At 39.3% G+C, this 17,173-nt stretch overlaps 1 protein-coding gene across 2 annotated transcripts in view; it reads left to right on the top strand.

Moving 5' to 3' along the window:
• The window catches only part of prkar2aa (protein kinase, cAMP-dependent, regulatory, type II, alpha A), a 61,261-nt gene that overhangs the window by 31,233 nt on the left and 12,855 nt on the right, over positions 1-17,173 (top strand). For both annotated transcript variants that reach the window (XM_061833124.1, XM_061833115.1), the window contains exons 4-6: positions 7,537-7,673; positions 9,657-9,763; positions 15,353-15,494. In XM_061833124.1, coding sequence (XP_061689108.1) covers positions 7,537-7,673; positions 9,657-9,763; positions 15,353-15,494 — 386 coding nt within the window. The remainder of the gene's footprint in view (positions 1-7,536; positions 7,674-9,656; positions 9,764-15,352; positions 15,495-17,173) is intronic.

Below are 17,173 nucleotides of genomic sequence, written 5' to 3' on the forward strand. Positions count from 1 at the left end.
TCACCATGAATACCGTAATTTCCGCACTGTAGAGCACACCTGATTATAGTGCATTTTTAAACGAAAAACGAATTTTGTACATACATAAGCTGCACCTGTCTATAAACCGCATGTGCCCACTTTGAAACATGAGATATTTACAAAGACAGACGGTACACAGAGAGAATTTTCAAAGTTTTAATAATATACCTTCACTTTTCTTTCCAACCAGTGCCTGTGACATGGCAATAACACAGCAGCAACACGGTAGCACAGCACTAACAGGGCTGGTTAAAACAAAAAATGTTTTCCATTTCGGTCCACCTACTTTTATTACCTCTAAAAGTTTTTTTTTTTTTACTTTTTACATTATTGAAGTTCTTCCCGCTGCCATTTCCAGCGTCTCACCATCAATTCATTTATGCCAACTTTATGTGCAGCAGCTCTTTTTCCTTCTTTATCGGCCAGCTCGATTGCTTTTAACTTGAAATCTGTGTCATATGCATTTTCTTCTTGCATTTTCCATGATGAGGGTGTGTTCATGCTAATTTTATTCATGCACAAAGGGTAAAGTTACATTAAACTTGCGTCTTCCTCGACACACATATTCTCCTTGTCTCACTCTTACCTTTTCTGCTCGAGCGAACCTGGCGGCCGTTAGGAAAAATGCACCGCATCATTCCATAAACCACAGGGTTGAAAGCGTGTGACAAAAGCCGCAGTTTATAATCTGGAAATTACGGTAATTATTCAACTGTTGTTTTAAATACAATTTCATACTTGAATTAAAACCCCAAATAAAAACTCAATACAATGCAAACCAATTTCAACCAAAATTTTATGCAATACACTACAAAGACAAGATATTTAATATTCAAACTGCTGAACTTTTTAAAAAATCATTAACTTTGAATTTTATGACCGCAACATGTTCCATAAAAGACAAATAAAGACTGAGAAAGTTGAGTAATGGTCATCAAACATACTTTCAATCTCCCACTGGTGAACAGGCTAATTGGGAACAGGTGGGTGCCATGATTGGGCATAAGTGGCACTTCCCTGATTTGCTAAGTCATTCACAAACAGACATGTGTTAAGGGGCAGCCTTTTTTTGAACAAGTGCATGAGAAAAGAGTCACTTTAAGGACAATGTTCCTTAACGTACAAGTGCAAGGAATTTAGGGATTTATGTCCAGTCAATAACCTGATCAAAAGATTCAGAGAATCTGGAGAAATCACTGCCTGTAAGTGGCAAGGCCGAAAACCAACATTGACGACCCGTGACTTGCATTTCCTCAGGCAGCACTGCATCAAAAACTGACATTAGTGTGTAAAGGATATCATCACAAAGGCTCAGGAACCCTTCAGAAAACCAATGTCAGTAAATGCAGTTTGGCGTTGTATCCGTAAGTGCAACTTAAAAATGTTAAGATGCAGAGAAATGCCATTTTTCAACAATACCTAGAAACAGAAATGCCGCTGGATTCTGTGGAGCTGAGCTCATCTAAGATGGACTGATCCAAATTGGAAAAGTGTTCTGTGATCCAATGATTCCCCATTTCAGTGGGGGTGTGGTAGTGCCCATTGCATGCGTAACTTACACATGAAGGCACCATTACTGCTGAAAAGTACAGACAGTTGAAGCCAGAAGTTTAAATACACAAAAAAAATATATATATTATTTTCCTCACAATCTGAAGTCCATCCATCCATCCATTTTCTCTGCCACTTATCCTCACCAGGGTCGCGGGGAGTGCTGCAGCCTATCTCGGGCAGGAGGCAGGGTACACCCTGAACTGGTTGCCAGCCAATTGCAGGGCATATGGAGAAAAACAGCTGCACTCACAATCACACCTAGGGGCAATTTTAGAGTGTCCAATTAATATTGCATGTTTTTGGGATGTGGGAGAAAACCGGAGTTTCCCGAGAAAACCCACGCATGCACGGGGAAAACCTTGGTCCTCAGAACTGTGAGCCCAATGCTTTACCAGCTACTCCACCGTGTCGCCCAGTCTGAAGTCAAAGCAGACGAAACCTCCTGTTTCAGGTCATCACCAAAACTATTACATTTTTTAAATGCCACAATAATGACGGAATTTTATATTTTCGACGTGCGCAGACACACACACACACACACATACTGCTGCGAAAACGTATTTGCCCCCTTCTGATTGTTTTTTGCATATCACACACTTCAATTTTTTCAAACCAATTTTAATATCACTCAAAGACACACCAAGGAAATACAAAATGCAGTTTAAAAATCCAAACCTTTCTGACCCTCTGTGAAAAAGTAATTGCCCCAACTAGTTAAATCACAGTCACTATGACTAACCCCAAATTTGGCAAAGGTGAGTTTAATTTCACAAGCCACACCCAAACCTGATGACCACCATACTTACTGAATCAAGAAATCACTTCAACAGAATTTGTATGAGAACATGATGTAGGCTACACAATCTTAGGAACCTATAAATCATGCCACAATCCAAAGAAATTGAAGAGCAAATAAGAAAAAAAGTGAAATCCATCAGTCTGGAAAAGTTTGGAAAGCCATTTCCAAGGCTTAGGGGCTCCAGTGAACCACTGTCAGAGCCGTGATTCACAAATGGAGAAAACTGAGAACAGTGGCAAAGCTTCCCAGGAGTAGACAACCAACTAAAATTATTCCACGAGTGCAACTGCAACTCATCCAGGGTGTAACAAAAGAACCTCGAACAAGATCTAAAGACCTGCCAGCCTCGCTGGCCTCAGTTATGATCTGTGTTCATGACTATTGTAAGAAAGACAATGGCCAAATGCATCCATGGGAGAGTTCCCAGGCGAAAACCCCTGCTGTCAGCAAAGAATACAAAAGCTCATCTTACCAAAATGATGATCCTCAAGACTTTTCGAGAAACATTCTGTGTACTGTTGAAATAAAGTGCTTAACTTCATAACAATTCTTTGAAAAAACTAACAAAATACAGATACTTTTTTTGATCATATGTGTAGAAGCAAAATCATGTAAAATGGATCACACATGGGTAGAAAGGTTTTCTCTAATTTTGAGGTCAACTTTGGGCATGTGTATTATACATGGGTGCACCATTACACACGAGAAAACGTGGTGGTTGTAATGTCTTTAATGTTGATTTACTACTGGTGACCTCATAATGAAAAAAGCTAGCCCTCCTCCCCTAGACCTCCCCTTTTTGGGTCACCTTTTTCATGCCTTTGGCATTTGCATGTCTGTAAATAATAAAATGTAATTTTTATAAAATGGCAACAAAATTCTCTATTCATGACCACCTTTGACTATCTGCATGCTGTTTATTTGTGGTATTCCAAATGAGTGCATCAAATGGGATTTCCACCTCCCATTTCCTTTACAAAACTAATAATATTAAACATTAAAATCCTAATCCAGAGGAAATTTATTTGATTTGTCTATCATACAAATGTAGCTAAAATTTCATAAAATATTTAAAAAAATTTCAATACAACAGATATGAAATAAATTAGCGTCAAAGTGAATCTCAAGATTTTGTTCGAAACGTCGCTTAGATTCGGCAAGTTCCAGTTCTCTCCGGAATGTGATGTCACACATAGATACAACTATGCCTGAGAGTGAAAATGCTAGCAAAGATGGTGAGGAAGTGTGTTGCATAAGGCTGTTTTGCGTCAAACGCAGAAGGAGTCATCTTACATGAATGGCTGAAAGATGAACAGATAGGCAGGTTATGGACCAGGTTTGTGAAGACAAAGTGGGCGCATTGGACTTACAAATCAAAGTGGACAGTAATATGTTCCAAGCATTTCACAGATGACTGCTTTGAAAACCCGATGCAGCCTTCATTTGGCTTGGGTAGCAAGTAAGTACATACATGTTCACTTGTTTAGTATTGACAAGTATCTACCTCGTTTTAAACGTAAGTACGATACGATACAGATATATCCAGTATGTCAGCTAATCCGTATCCAAGTGATGTTTTGGAGGTGACAAAATCTGGACACTGTATAAAGTTAGTGTCATGTTGACGCTGAAGTCTTCCTCAAATTCGACTGTGGCAGTGTGTGCTCTCAAAGGTTTGGTGCATTATTGAAAATACGAGCTAAATGCATGTAAATACACATATAAACGTGATCTTTAAACGCAGAATGATACCGAAGGTTTAAATTTTTGTGTCATGCCGACTCCATCGCAAGTACAACCCCAACAACAAACGACTCACTGTTGTGTGCAAGCAGCATCAGAAGTTTAAACGTGTTTGAATTAGATTATTTCGTCAACAAGCTGTACATAGATTTCTTGATGCACCTACTGGTCTGTGTTTTGGGTGCGAAGTTTCATGTCAACTTCATCAGGTCTCGCCAAATCCGGTTCTTGTGTGCCATTCGTCAACTCCTTTTGAACATATGTATATGGTTGAATTACAACCGCAACTGCATGGGATGTTTTTCGAACAAAGGAAGAAAAAGAAAATTCCTCCTCCTCAGTTACTATGTCTTCTACAGATCATTCCATAAAAAATTCATCATCACTGCTGTCTATTTCTTCGAGATCCCACTCACAGCGTGTATGATTGTCTTTGTAAGAAGCCATTATCTTGACTGGGGTTGTCTAGGTGTGACATCACACGGAAGCAGCTTCAACAGAGCTTCGGTTTGAAACAGACATCAGAGGCATTTGGTTTCCAAAGAAAATGTGCACTTTGGCGCAAACTTATTTCATCTCTGTTGTGTTGAGAATTTTTAAAATATTTTTTATGAAAACTTAGCTATGTTTGTGTGATATACAAATAAAATGGGTCCTCCAGATTAGACCTTTAACTTGCATCATGAACCTGTCAGTCATATTTTGAATTGTCTAATGGGTTTGCAATAATTGCAAGATATTATTATATAACATGGCTCATTTGAGGCCATGTGTGGACCAAAACTAATATACTCTGAGATAAAGTAACATTATTGTCATGGGAAATTTTACGAGATGTGGCTGTATTAATGATCTGTCACTTTTCTAAGTCAGAAAAAGTCTACACAAAAGACGCAGACAGTATTTCAAAGGTGATGTCAAAAGTCAGAATCACCAGATTGGGCACAAAACTTTAATTTGCGATACTGGTGAGAATAGGTCTGGATGAGATCTTCCCAAAGTATATGTACCTTGTGTTCATTGTAGCTACATTTTCAACCTTCATTGATGTTAAACTAAAACAACAAATGATTTCAAATCATATTGGAGCACTTTGGTCCAGAGACCAGATCTGGCCCACATGAGGCGCATCATGAATTGGAACATAAAATTTAAATAAATATGCGGTGGCACGGTGGATCACCTGTAAAGTGTTGAGGTCGAGGGTTTGATCCCGGCCCCGCCTGTGTGGAGTTGGCAGGTTCTCCCCATGCCTGCGTGGGTTTTCTTCGGGCACTCCGGTTTCCTCGCACATCCCAGAAAGATGCAACGTTAATTGAACACTCTAAATTGCCCCTACGTGTGATTGTGAGTGCGGCTGTTTGTCTCCAGATGCCCTGCGATTGGCTGGCAATCAGTTCAGAATGTACCCTGCCTCCTGCCCGTTGACAGCTAAGATAGGCTCCAGCACTCCTGTGACCCTTGTGAGGATAAGCAGCTAAGAAAATGGATGGATGGAAATATATATGCGATGCATGCAACACAGCCGTGTTGCCTTTATTTTGAAAAGCATACCTGTGTATTTAATTCCACGTGGCTGCACACGCGACCAGTGAGCTGTGAGTGTAGGTAAGCAGCAAGAAGTGATGGTTACCCTCAAGATGTCAGATCACGACAAGAAAAGTTGATAATGAATGCTGTTTACTCAACAAGACATGGACTGCCAAGTACTTCTTTACAAAAGTCAAAGGTAAAGTCGTTTCCTTAATTTGTGCTATACAGCTCCCTGGGTTAAACTACTACAATTTGAATCGCCATTACATGACCAAGCACGAGGATAAATAAGGAAATCTGTCTGATGAAGAATGTGCAAGGGAGTCTGATACGTTTCTTACAAAACTGCGAAGCCAACAAAGACTTTTTTTTTTTTTTTAAAGAAAACCTTGCACACCCAGAGGTGTCGCCGTCAGGATAAGTTATGTAATTTCTCACAAAGTCGCCCAAAAAGTAGGTGTTTTATGTTTATTAAGGGGTGTTTCGCTGATTTGCCCAGGGAAAAGGGTAGCATTTGAGAATATGCCACTCTCCCGATGCACTGTAACAAGGCGCGTTGAGGACATCGCTGCAAACTTCAGCTGAAGAACAGAGCTGCCAACTTTTGACTATTTTTCTCTGGCGTTGGATGAGAGCTGTGATGTATTTGACACTGCCCAGATGCTCATCTTCTTACATGGGATAACTGCAGACATTCAAATCATGGAGGATCAAACAGCCATGCAACCAGTGAAAGGGACCACCACTTGGTGTGACTTCTTCACAAAAGTAACTGCATGTTTTGACAAGTTAGTTCTGAAATGGGACAAGCTGTGGGTGTGACAGTGGAGGCTTGTCCAAATCTGACTGGGAAAAATGTTGGACTTTTGAGGAGTGCAAGGTGACAGAAATGAACCCTGCGCAGAAATTGACACATTGCATTATACATCAGGAAGTGTTATGTAAATCAGTGTTGAAAATTAACCATCTTGTTGATGCTGTAACTAGATTTTATCAGCGCGAGACCATTAAATCACAGTTTGCTGCACATTTGGAAGAAAATGAGAAAAACATGCCTCAAAGAGAACTTTCCACACCTGACAAGTCACGTACAGAAGATTCTAGTCGTTTTTGGCTCAATTGACATATGTGGACAGACATTCTCATAGATGAAGTTCAATAAATCACAGATTTTCAATGACCACCTCACAGCTGTCCCTTTGCATAGCCTCAGACATTCAGGTAGATTTGACCATCCTTGTTCAAGACCAGAACAGATTATTCTCACCGAAGAGTTAAAATGAAGTGAAAACAAAATTACAAGTTTCAGTGTTTATGGAAATTAACAAGAAATAAATTGCACTCATGTGATGAATATTACCTCTATAGTACTATTTTCTAATTTGACATCTACACCATTTCACATAGCCCATTTATATCAATATGTACTGAATCTTTTTATTCCGGTTACTCATAGCAGACATAGAATTAAATGGATTTTACAATGGAACAAAGTTGATTAGTTAGTTATAAAGGTGCAGCACTCTGACAATTGTTTTCATGTGGCTCCTTGCAAAAATTGCCCACCCCTACTCTAAATTAAACTTGAAAGAATACACTGAATGTTTTGAGTGGCAATCCCTCCAGTCACATGTTGCCAGCTGGCAATGTGTACACAATAGATGAACACTTCAAGACACACCTCTATTTTTGTACAAAAAATAGTGGTCTAATTAGCTCAGTCTTTTTAACTGAAAATTCACTATCAAGGCTAATGTTAAAAAAAAAGTTCCGTTTTTTTTCTGTCAAAGAAAACATATGCATAATCAATCTGGCTATGATTTTTCATTGACTAGTAAATACTAGTGTATTCTAGAACAGAATAATGATAATGCATATTGATCCAGTGTGTGCAGAGGCATTCAATCCAGATGATGATGATGAAGACACAGAACCCAGGGTTGTTCATCCAAAAACAGATGAACAGCGCTGCAGACTGCAGGAGGCCTGTCGGGATATCTTGCTCTTCAAAACACTGGACCAGGTGAATTATAAGAATAATGACATTGAAGGGGGATGCACACGAGTGAGAAAAGACTAGTCTTACTTACCCTATAAAGTTCTCTTGTTGTGTCCTTTAGTCATGGCGTATTAAAACTTGAGGTTCGCCTATGCATGGGATTGTCCAAAAATTCCACGTCTTTTGTCAGGTGCATGTACTTGATTTATTTGCATCTGCTTTAGCTTCCAATGAATTACATGTACTTTCCCATTCTGATTCGCAGTGCCATGACAACGATAGTGTTCCCTCGCTAAAACGCCCTCACTGTTAACACTTTTTTTGTGTATTTTTTTTACAGTGTACAGATAGCATGCTTTTTTTTAAAGAGCGTATGAATGCATATTCTGTTCTGCATCTTCATTCGCTCAGGGAAAACCCACATCTTGTTCAGCCTCCCGATTGACTAAGGGACTGTAGACAATTGTTAATTGCCGTGTGTCCCGTAAAGTACAGAATGCGTTCAGCTTCCCTAATTTACATAACTGTCCCATACTAGCAGTGTGGCTCTTTAAGTGTTGTCTATTTGCAAGTTCTCCCCTCGAGAATCTCAAAATCTCGACAAAACGCTCTGCAACGACAAAAACCTGCAGTTGCAACCAAAACCTAGAGGAAAATGTTAACCATTGTATTTGTTCATTAGTTCTCAAATATAATTCAAGGTAGCATGTATGTTTATACGAATATTGTCATCCAGAAGAAAAATAGAGTGGCAACTACCATCCATTAGGATGTTCTTCACTCACAAAAAGACACCTGCGCCACGCCAAAATTAAATTTATCTCTAAAAGCTATCATTTTCTTTTCTAGAAAAACATTTATACCCTAACACTAGATAAAGCGGAATGGATGGAGGGACATTTATATTTAGCTTAAAGCAGGTTTTGATCTTTGATTTCATTCTAGAATACAGTGGGGTAATTTTTTTTTAATCTATGAGGTTTTGAATTTAAGAGTGTTCAAACGATGTTACGTGGGAATTTAGACTAAAATCCCATTTTTCAAACCAGCAAAATATGACAAAGCAGTTGTATTGCATTTAAGACAATTTAATCACACACACAACAACACAACACAAAATAATAAAACAACTAACACAGAATAGAAGTTCAAAGACCGAGTAGTTGAGCCCAGCTATGAATAGTCACCAGAGTTGAACAACCAGGCAAATGTTCTTTCCAGCGAATATTCAAAGTCAACAAATATCCAGGAATGAAAGGCAGAATGCAGTATGGCGTGTACTTGTCCAAAGAGTGATGGTAAGAAGCTCTCTTGACGGTCCTTCTCAGTCTTCTTATATAGGCACTCCTCGGAACATTCTAGAATTCCGCATCACAAAAGAACCGCTTCATAGTAACAAAAAAGGATGAAAGTAAAGTATACAAATACACACACACATAACAAGAGAAATGTGAGAAAATGTTAATGCCTGTTTGAGAAGTTTATAAACTGTGTGGTTAAGGTTTTTACAGTCTTAACATATATTAAAAAAAAAAAGAAAAAATGTATATTGTAAATGAAAATAAACTTCCGGGAAAAAAAAGCCCTGTAAACAAAAAAAAAATCATACACTGTAAATGTAAAAAACATGCCGTAAGTAAACATTCTGTAAACGAAAAATTCATCTTCTGCTACACGGATTTCACTTAACAAAGGTATTTTTTGGGAACGTAACCCTCATGTTAAATGAGGGAACACTATCTCTGACATTGTATTGAACCTTTACTCCAGGGAGGCCATAATTGTCTTGAGATTGCATATTTGTATGAAACATGGATGAAACAAAAAGTATTTTCTTTCCTTTTTCCCCATCCCTGAGATAAGCTCCTCTGAGCTCGCCTCCCTTCAGGGGCCTTACTCACATGAGCTAGATGCTTTTTTTATTTCTTCTGGTAATTCAATTCCACTGTTGCTCTTTGTTTCTTGTGTGTATTTTTGTGTCTGACATCCTTCTTGTCCTCACTTTAGGAGCAGTTCTCTGAAGTGCTGGATGCAATGTTTGAATTAAGGGTTCAGCCCCAAGAGCACGTGATCGACCAGGGAGACGATGGGGACAACTTTTACGTCATAGAGCGGTAAAGACAAAAGTACTCTAATAGTGTATAATATGCTCAAGAATACAATAGGCACCTTCAAAATTGCCCTTTCATGGTTTTGCTGGTATCCGTGCTTTAAAAAAAAAAAAAAAAAAAGGTTTTTCAAAGAAATCATCTGTGTACATGCGCTGACAATTAATGTGACTGAATTATGAAAATTTCAATCAGATAACATTTGTTTTGCTTCCTTACTATTTCTAATTCCATTTTCATGTGAACAAAGACGGTGATCGACTCAACTCAAAGCTCAATAACTATTACATTTTAATATTACTCTGACGCAGTAGTAAACAATTTGCCGGTATTCTCTACACACCATCGTTCATTTGGTACTGTCGCGGGCTGGAGAAACTCTGTGTCCGACCTGCATGCAGCAGGCCGTCTGGCGATAGTCTCCTTCACCAGCCTGGGCGAGGAATGCCCGCTGACAAGGTAGCTGGCTAGCTCCCTGGGAGACCTGTTCAGGCAGACCGGGTGCCTCATTGCGTAGTGGGCCTCTCTAATGGGTGTACATACAGCACCCTACTTCAGTAGAGCAGAGAAATGAACCCGCAGTCGGGACGTTCACCCGAACACCAGTGTGCGGCTTGCTGGCGGGTGTCCTCCAGTGGTGCTGACATGGTTCTTGATGAGGAGTGAAAAGTGTGCTACTGTATTATATGCATGACCCTCCAAAAGTATTGGCGCGGCAAAGTCAATTCCTCTGTTTGTTTGATACCAAAGAGATTTGTATTTAAGATTAAAAGATGAATGAGACAAAAGTTATGAATTTCAGCTTTTATTTCACAGTATTTACATATATAGATATTTTCAAAAACTCAGGACAGAGCACCTTTTGTTTGCAGCTGCCCACTTTACAAGTGTGTATTGGAACAGACATTATTAAATTAACTTAAAAACCCTAGCAATAACTGTAGCAAGCATGTGAACCATTAACTTCAACTCAACATTCTTCATTTGAAATGATTTTCTAGTCTTTTATTACAACCTCTTTCAGTTCTTGTTTCTGGTCATTTCTTCCTTATTCCTCCTCTTCAGGAGCTGAAATGCCTGCTCTATTGGTTTAAGGTCCAGTGATTGACTTTGCCAGTCAAAGACCCTCCCCCTTTACCGCCTGATGAAGTCCTTTTTGTGTTGGCAGTATGTTTTGGGTCATCCTATAGCATGATAAAGCTTCTCCTGATACATTTGGAGGAGCAGCCATGCAAGCAAAAGCCATGAGATGGCATATTACATCCACCATGGTTCACAGATGAGCTTGTGTATTTGGGATCATAAGCAGATCTTTTCTTTCTGCATACTATAGCTTTTCCATCATTTTGGTAGAGCTTACTCTTGGTCTTTTCAGTCAATGAAACTTTGCTCCAGAACTTTTCTGGCTCATATCGATACTTTCTAAAAGCCAATCTTGCCTTCTGATTCTTTTTGCTGAGTGATATGCATATTGTGATATCACTTGTGTACGACTTCTCTGACAGTCGTCTTCAAACAGTAGATCGTGACACCTCACCCCTGTCCTGTAGAGGTTAGCACTGATGTCACTGATTTGTTGTCTGGGTGTTTCTTCGCAGCTCTTACATTGTCTCTGTCGTCACCTCCTGTTGATACCCTTGGCTGACCTTTTCTCTGTCTGTTGCTCAGTACACCAGTAGTTTTTTTCTTTTTCAGGAATTTCAAATTGTTGTATTGTCTATGCCCAATGTTTGTATAATAGCTCTGTTCGATTTTCCCTAATCACTTTGCTTCAAAATGGTTTGTTTTTCTCACTTTGACGGGTTTCTGGTCTTCATCAGAATCAGCTTTATTGGCCTAGTGCTTAACTTCTTCTTTTTCTTTCGGCTTGTCCCATTAGGAGTCGCCACAGCGTGTCATCTTTTTCCATCTAAACCTATCTTGTGCATCTTCCTCTCTAACACCCACTGTCCTCATGTCTTCCCTCACAACATCTATCAACCTTGTCTTTGGTCTTCCTCTCGCTCTTTTGCCTGGCAGCTCCATCCTCAGCATCCTTCTACCAATATAGTCACTCTCTCGCCTCTGAACATGTCCAAACCATCGAAGTCTGCGCTCTCTAACCTTGTCCCCAAGACATCCAACTTTGGCTGACCCTCTAATGATCTCATTTCTAATCCTATCCAACCCGCCCACACCGAGCGAGAACCTCAGCATCTTCATTTCTGCCAACTCCAGTTCTGCTTCCAGTCTCTTCAGGGCCACCGTCTCTAATCCGTATATCAAGGCCGGCCTGACGATTGTTTTATAAACCTTTATAAACTTCACTTCTTTTAACAACACTAAAGGAGTTTGTCTTTGGTAGTTGGTTCCACCCTAATACGACGCACATGTTGAGTACAAAAAACAAGAGCAAGGAAATTATTTTTTTTCCCGTTATAAAGTACTCAGCGTTGCATAAAGTTGTGCAAGAATGCAGTCTTCTAGCATTTAGAGCAGTTAGGGTGCCCATTAGAGCAATAGTTAAGTGCAATGACGATTATGCAAAGGGTGTGAAGGATTGTGTGCAGTTTAAAGTGACGAGATATTTAATTGTCTCTTATATAATATTAAGTAATTGTCTATCGTATATAATATTAATGCTCATTAGCCTTGTGACAACAACTCAAGGCAGAAAACTGGCAGCATGTTGCAGTGGAATTGTAGGTTAGCTGTTCAAGAATTTAATAACTTAATTGCAAGAGGGAAGAAACTCTTGGAATGCCTGGTGGTTTTGATTTCCATTTATCGGAAGCGCCCATCTGATGGAAGGAGCTGGTGGCCAGGATCTAGAGGATCCAATCGGATCCTGCCCGCTTTTATCCGAGTTTGAGTGGTGTATGCAAGTCGTCAAGGGTCTGTAGGATGGTGCCGACAGTCCGGTCAGCAGTTTTGATTATCCTTTCCAATCAGAGTTTGTCCCTTTTTGTGGCAGCCCCAAGCCAGACTGTGAAGGAGGTACACAGTACTGATTTGATGATTGCTGTGTAGAACTGTCTCAACAGCTCTTGTGGCAGGCCTTGCTTCCTCAGAAGCTGCAAGATGTACATCCTTGCTGGGCTTTTTTGAGGATGGAGTTGATGTTTTCCTCCCACTTCAGGCCCTGTGAGACTGTAATTCGCAAGAACTTGAAAGTCTCAACTGTTGTCACAAGACCATCAATCTTCTATCAACTTTCACTTTGGACTTTCTCTAGCATCTTGCCTGGCACTCCACCCTCATCATCTTTGTAAAATGTATAGTGCTGTGAAAAAGTATTCGTCCTCATCCTGAATTTTTTTTCGTGCATATCTATCACACACAGGTTTCAAATAATCAAATCCATTTTAGTATCACTCAGAGACAACCCATAATAATTCAAAATGCAGTTTTCAATGACAAGAATTTATAAAGCCACAAAAAATCCAAAGTTCTCTGACCCTCTGTGAAAATGTAATTGTCTCCTGAACGTCATAATGGGTTGGGCCAACCTTGGCAGCAATAACTGACGAGTCTTTCACATTGTTCTGGAGGAATTTTGTCCCACTCTTCTTCTTTGCAGAATTGTGTCAATCCACCATATTAGTGTTTTCATGCATGTACTGACCGTTTGTAAGGTCAAACCACATCATCTCCATTGGATTTAAATCCAGACTCTGACTTGGCCACTAATTTTGTAGGTTTTGAGCCATTCACAGGTGGACTTGCTGGTGTGTTTTGGATCATTGTCCTGCTGCATGATCCCAGAGTGCTTAAGTTTGAGGGCGCAAACTGAGGGTCAGATGTTCTCCTTCAGGATTTTCTGGTACACAGCAGAATTATTTGGCTTTGGTTTTGTCTTCTTCCTCCCCACCATCATCTTAAACACCAGCATCCTATGCTTTATAGCTACACTACCTTTGTCAGTAACCTCTATCAGATTCACTCACTATCATGTCAGTTATAATCTGCACCAAACGTGACTTTCTCGCTGTTTGGAATGCTCAGAACTACTTCATCTCAATTCTTCCAGAATTTCTGCTTAAGCCTCATCACTCGATTGGACATACTTTTCACCTTCAAGACATTATTACCTTTAACATAACCCCTATTCCATTCTCAACCCCCCCACTCTCCATCTACACTATGCTAAACTAATCAGAATCCAATCCAACCCGCTAAGTTAGGTTGTAGCCTTACTGTCTTTCCACCTGCTCTTCTGGACACACAAAAGAGTAACCTTTATCATAAACATCATGGCTACCAACTGTTGAGCTTTTTCTGTTGTCTCCAAATTCAGTTCCAGGCTTGAATGCTTTCCTTTTGTCTCTTCGGGAGAAGAACCTCCCATCCACTTCTCCTTTGTCTTTGACCCAAAGCTGACTTTTCACCGGTGCGTCATGGGTTAATGAGGGCGGTCACAGACATAAAAACCCAGGTCATAACTGATCCGGTCTGGAATTCTTTGGATGAATGCTCATGTTTGTTTTGTAAAGATTTGAGCAAGATGCGTTTCCTGACGCAACCCGGTGTATTTATCCGGGCTTGGGAAAGCCTTACAGTTTGCACTGGCTCGTGCACCCTCATAGGGCTGCAAGAAGAAGTGTTGCCGCCAACAACAGAACGCCAACCAAAAATAAAGATGAACCAAAATTAATAATGTTAAATTTATTATGCTGTCATAAATTAAATGGTAGAATTAGGCATTAGCCTCTCAGTGTTAGTGGCCAGCAGCGAGCTACCCGAGTGTGTTAGCCTCGTACCAGGTGGTGGAGTACTTTTCTGAGCCCAGAATAGTAGCAAAATAGGCAAAAATTAATCTGCAGACTAAACTTTCATGTTGACAGCCTGACACAGTTCCAATTCCTACCATTCTATTGATAACAAACTAGGCTTGCTCAGATGTAAGGGAGTATGGTACATCGTAGTCACATTAGCTCAATTGATGAAACTTCCTGCGAAGTTACTTCACATTTGTGACTTTTGCACATGGAATGACATAAAAATAGTGGCTTATGATGCAGTATTTTAAAAATATACTAATTATTAGATTTAAGTCACCCGTAACAGACAAAAAAGATATTTACATTAATGTTTTGACCTCCTGACTTCTGCTTTCCTGTACTAAACCTCTGAAAGGAATATGTTTAGATACTCTACCTTAAGGCACAACTAAATTCTATAATTCGTTCCTCTCACAGTCAGAGGTTGTGCTGAGGAATTTTTTTTATTAATCACCATACAAACCAACAAACATTTTAGGATTTCGCCCTGGGAACAGCAGTTGATCCTCAACCAACCAACTTGTACGGTCTTCTATGTTCAAGTAGTACTGAAAGGTCAAATAAATTTGGCTAGATCCATAGTGTGCGGGTTAGTAAAATGTAGTGCTTTTTGGAAGCTGCTAGCTACTAAAATAACCTACAGAACCATGATACATACTTTTTTTCAGCTTGTCCCGTTAGAGGTCGCCGCATGATATGTTCTTAAATTTGTGCTTGTTACAACTCAAAGCAACGGGTCTAGGGGTTAATAATTTTCACTTGAACCTTTGCCTGAATAAAATTAAAGACTTTGTTTTACTCTGCATGGACTCTCATTTGATTTCTCAATCTGCAGAGGCGTGTACGACATTGTGGTATCAGGAACATGCGTGGGTCAGTATGACAATAAGGGCAGCTTCGGGGAGCTGGCACTCATGTACAACACTCCACGTGCAGCTACCATCATCGCCACACAGGAGGGGTCACTATGGGGACTGGTAAGAGCGTTGAAATATGCGATTAATCATTCCTGAAACATTGGTTGCTATCAAGCTGTTGTCACTTAACAATGCTGTGAAAAAGTATTGGCCCACTTGTCACATTGTTTTTGCATATTTTAAGATCATCAAACAAATGTAATATCAATATATAAATATCATACATAGATATCCAAAGTAAATATAAATTGTTTTATTTTAAATGTTGATTTTTATTAAGGAAAAAAAATCCAAGTAGGGCTGTACATTATATTATTTGACCATAGTCATTGCAATGCAAATGTGTACAGTAATCACATCACTGGGTTCTGTGCAATGCTAGTGTATTATGAAGTCAATCAGCTGTGATATTAATAATTGACCAGCTGAGGGACCTGGTTGGACGTGCTATTGACACCAATGTTATGGTAAATTTTAGCGTGTCAAACACAGACAGCGCAGCCGAGTGTGCATTTTCTGTATCTACTGTATGTCTCTTCAGAATGAGACAAATGAATGCACATCATCACCGATTAAACTTGGGGGTAGAACCACAGCATTGTTGAACGGGCAAATTTCAATGTGTTTTGCTTCAACTCATACGCTTAAATAAAAATTTGAATGGATTTGTTAAAACAGGTGTTAACTTACAAATTAATCACCCAAAAAAAAAAAAAGAATAGTATTAGGAATATCCTAATGCCTTAACGGTGTAATTTGACATGAAAAATTATTCTCACTTCATGTCTGGCCAGGTGATTGCTCAACATTACAGTGCATTTAATTGACTTAATAAAAGACTTAATAATAATGAATGTATACTTTTGTTCTGTCCTCAACATACAGGTGCTGTTCATATCATGAGAATATTGTGGAAAAAGTTCATTTCAGTAATTCCTTTCAAAAAGTGTATCTTGTAATTTTATTCATTCATTACACAGACTGATATATTCCAAATGTTTTTTTTATTTTATTACTGACAACTAATGAAAATCTCAAATTCAGTATCTCCCAAAATTTGAATATGAAGACCAATACAAAAAAACATTTCCAGAAATGTTGGTGAACTGAAAGGTATGTGTATCTCCAGAACTCAACACTTGGCTGGATCTCCTTTTCCATGAATTACTGCAGCAGTGCGGTCTGGCATGTAGTCAATTGAGTCTGTGCCACTATATGGAAGTAAATCTGTGCCACCAGGATTTGGATTAAAAATGCCACTGAAAATTTTATGTTGTAAATTTCACATTATTTCAAAGTGATCACATTTTCAATTCAACTGGCTACAATTCGCCGTCTGAAATTCACCATCTAAATTCAGGTCTTCATAACACTGAATTTAGATGAATTTCAGACAGTGAATTGTAGCCAATTGAATTGCTGGACTGACTGAAAATATTGCGTTTGAATTTCGAAGGTTGAATTTTTTTACATGGTGAATTAAACATTGAAAGGTTAACCTGAAATACAGCCATTGAAAATGTAAACACTTTGAAACAACAATGTCAATTTTACAACATAAAAGTTTCAGTGGCATTTTTAATTCAAATCCTGGTGGCACATACAGTGGCTTGTGAAAGTATAAGGGACAGCCAAAGCTGGATGTTTTGGAGACAAGATTCGAGAGAGCAGACTTCGATGGTTTGGACATGTTCAGAGGCGAGAGAGGGAGTATATTGGTAGAAGGATGCTGAGGATGG

Source organism: Syngnathoides biaculeatus, chromosome 2 (assembly GCF_019802595.1).
Source record: "Syngnathoides biaculeatus isolate LvHL_M chromosome 2, ASM1980259v1, whole genome shotgun sequence".
Classification (NCBI taxonomy): Eukaryota; Metazoa; Chordata; class Actinopteri; order Syngnathiformes; family Syngnathidae; genus Syngnathoides; species Syngnathoides biaculeatus.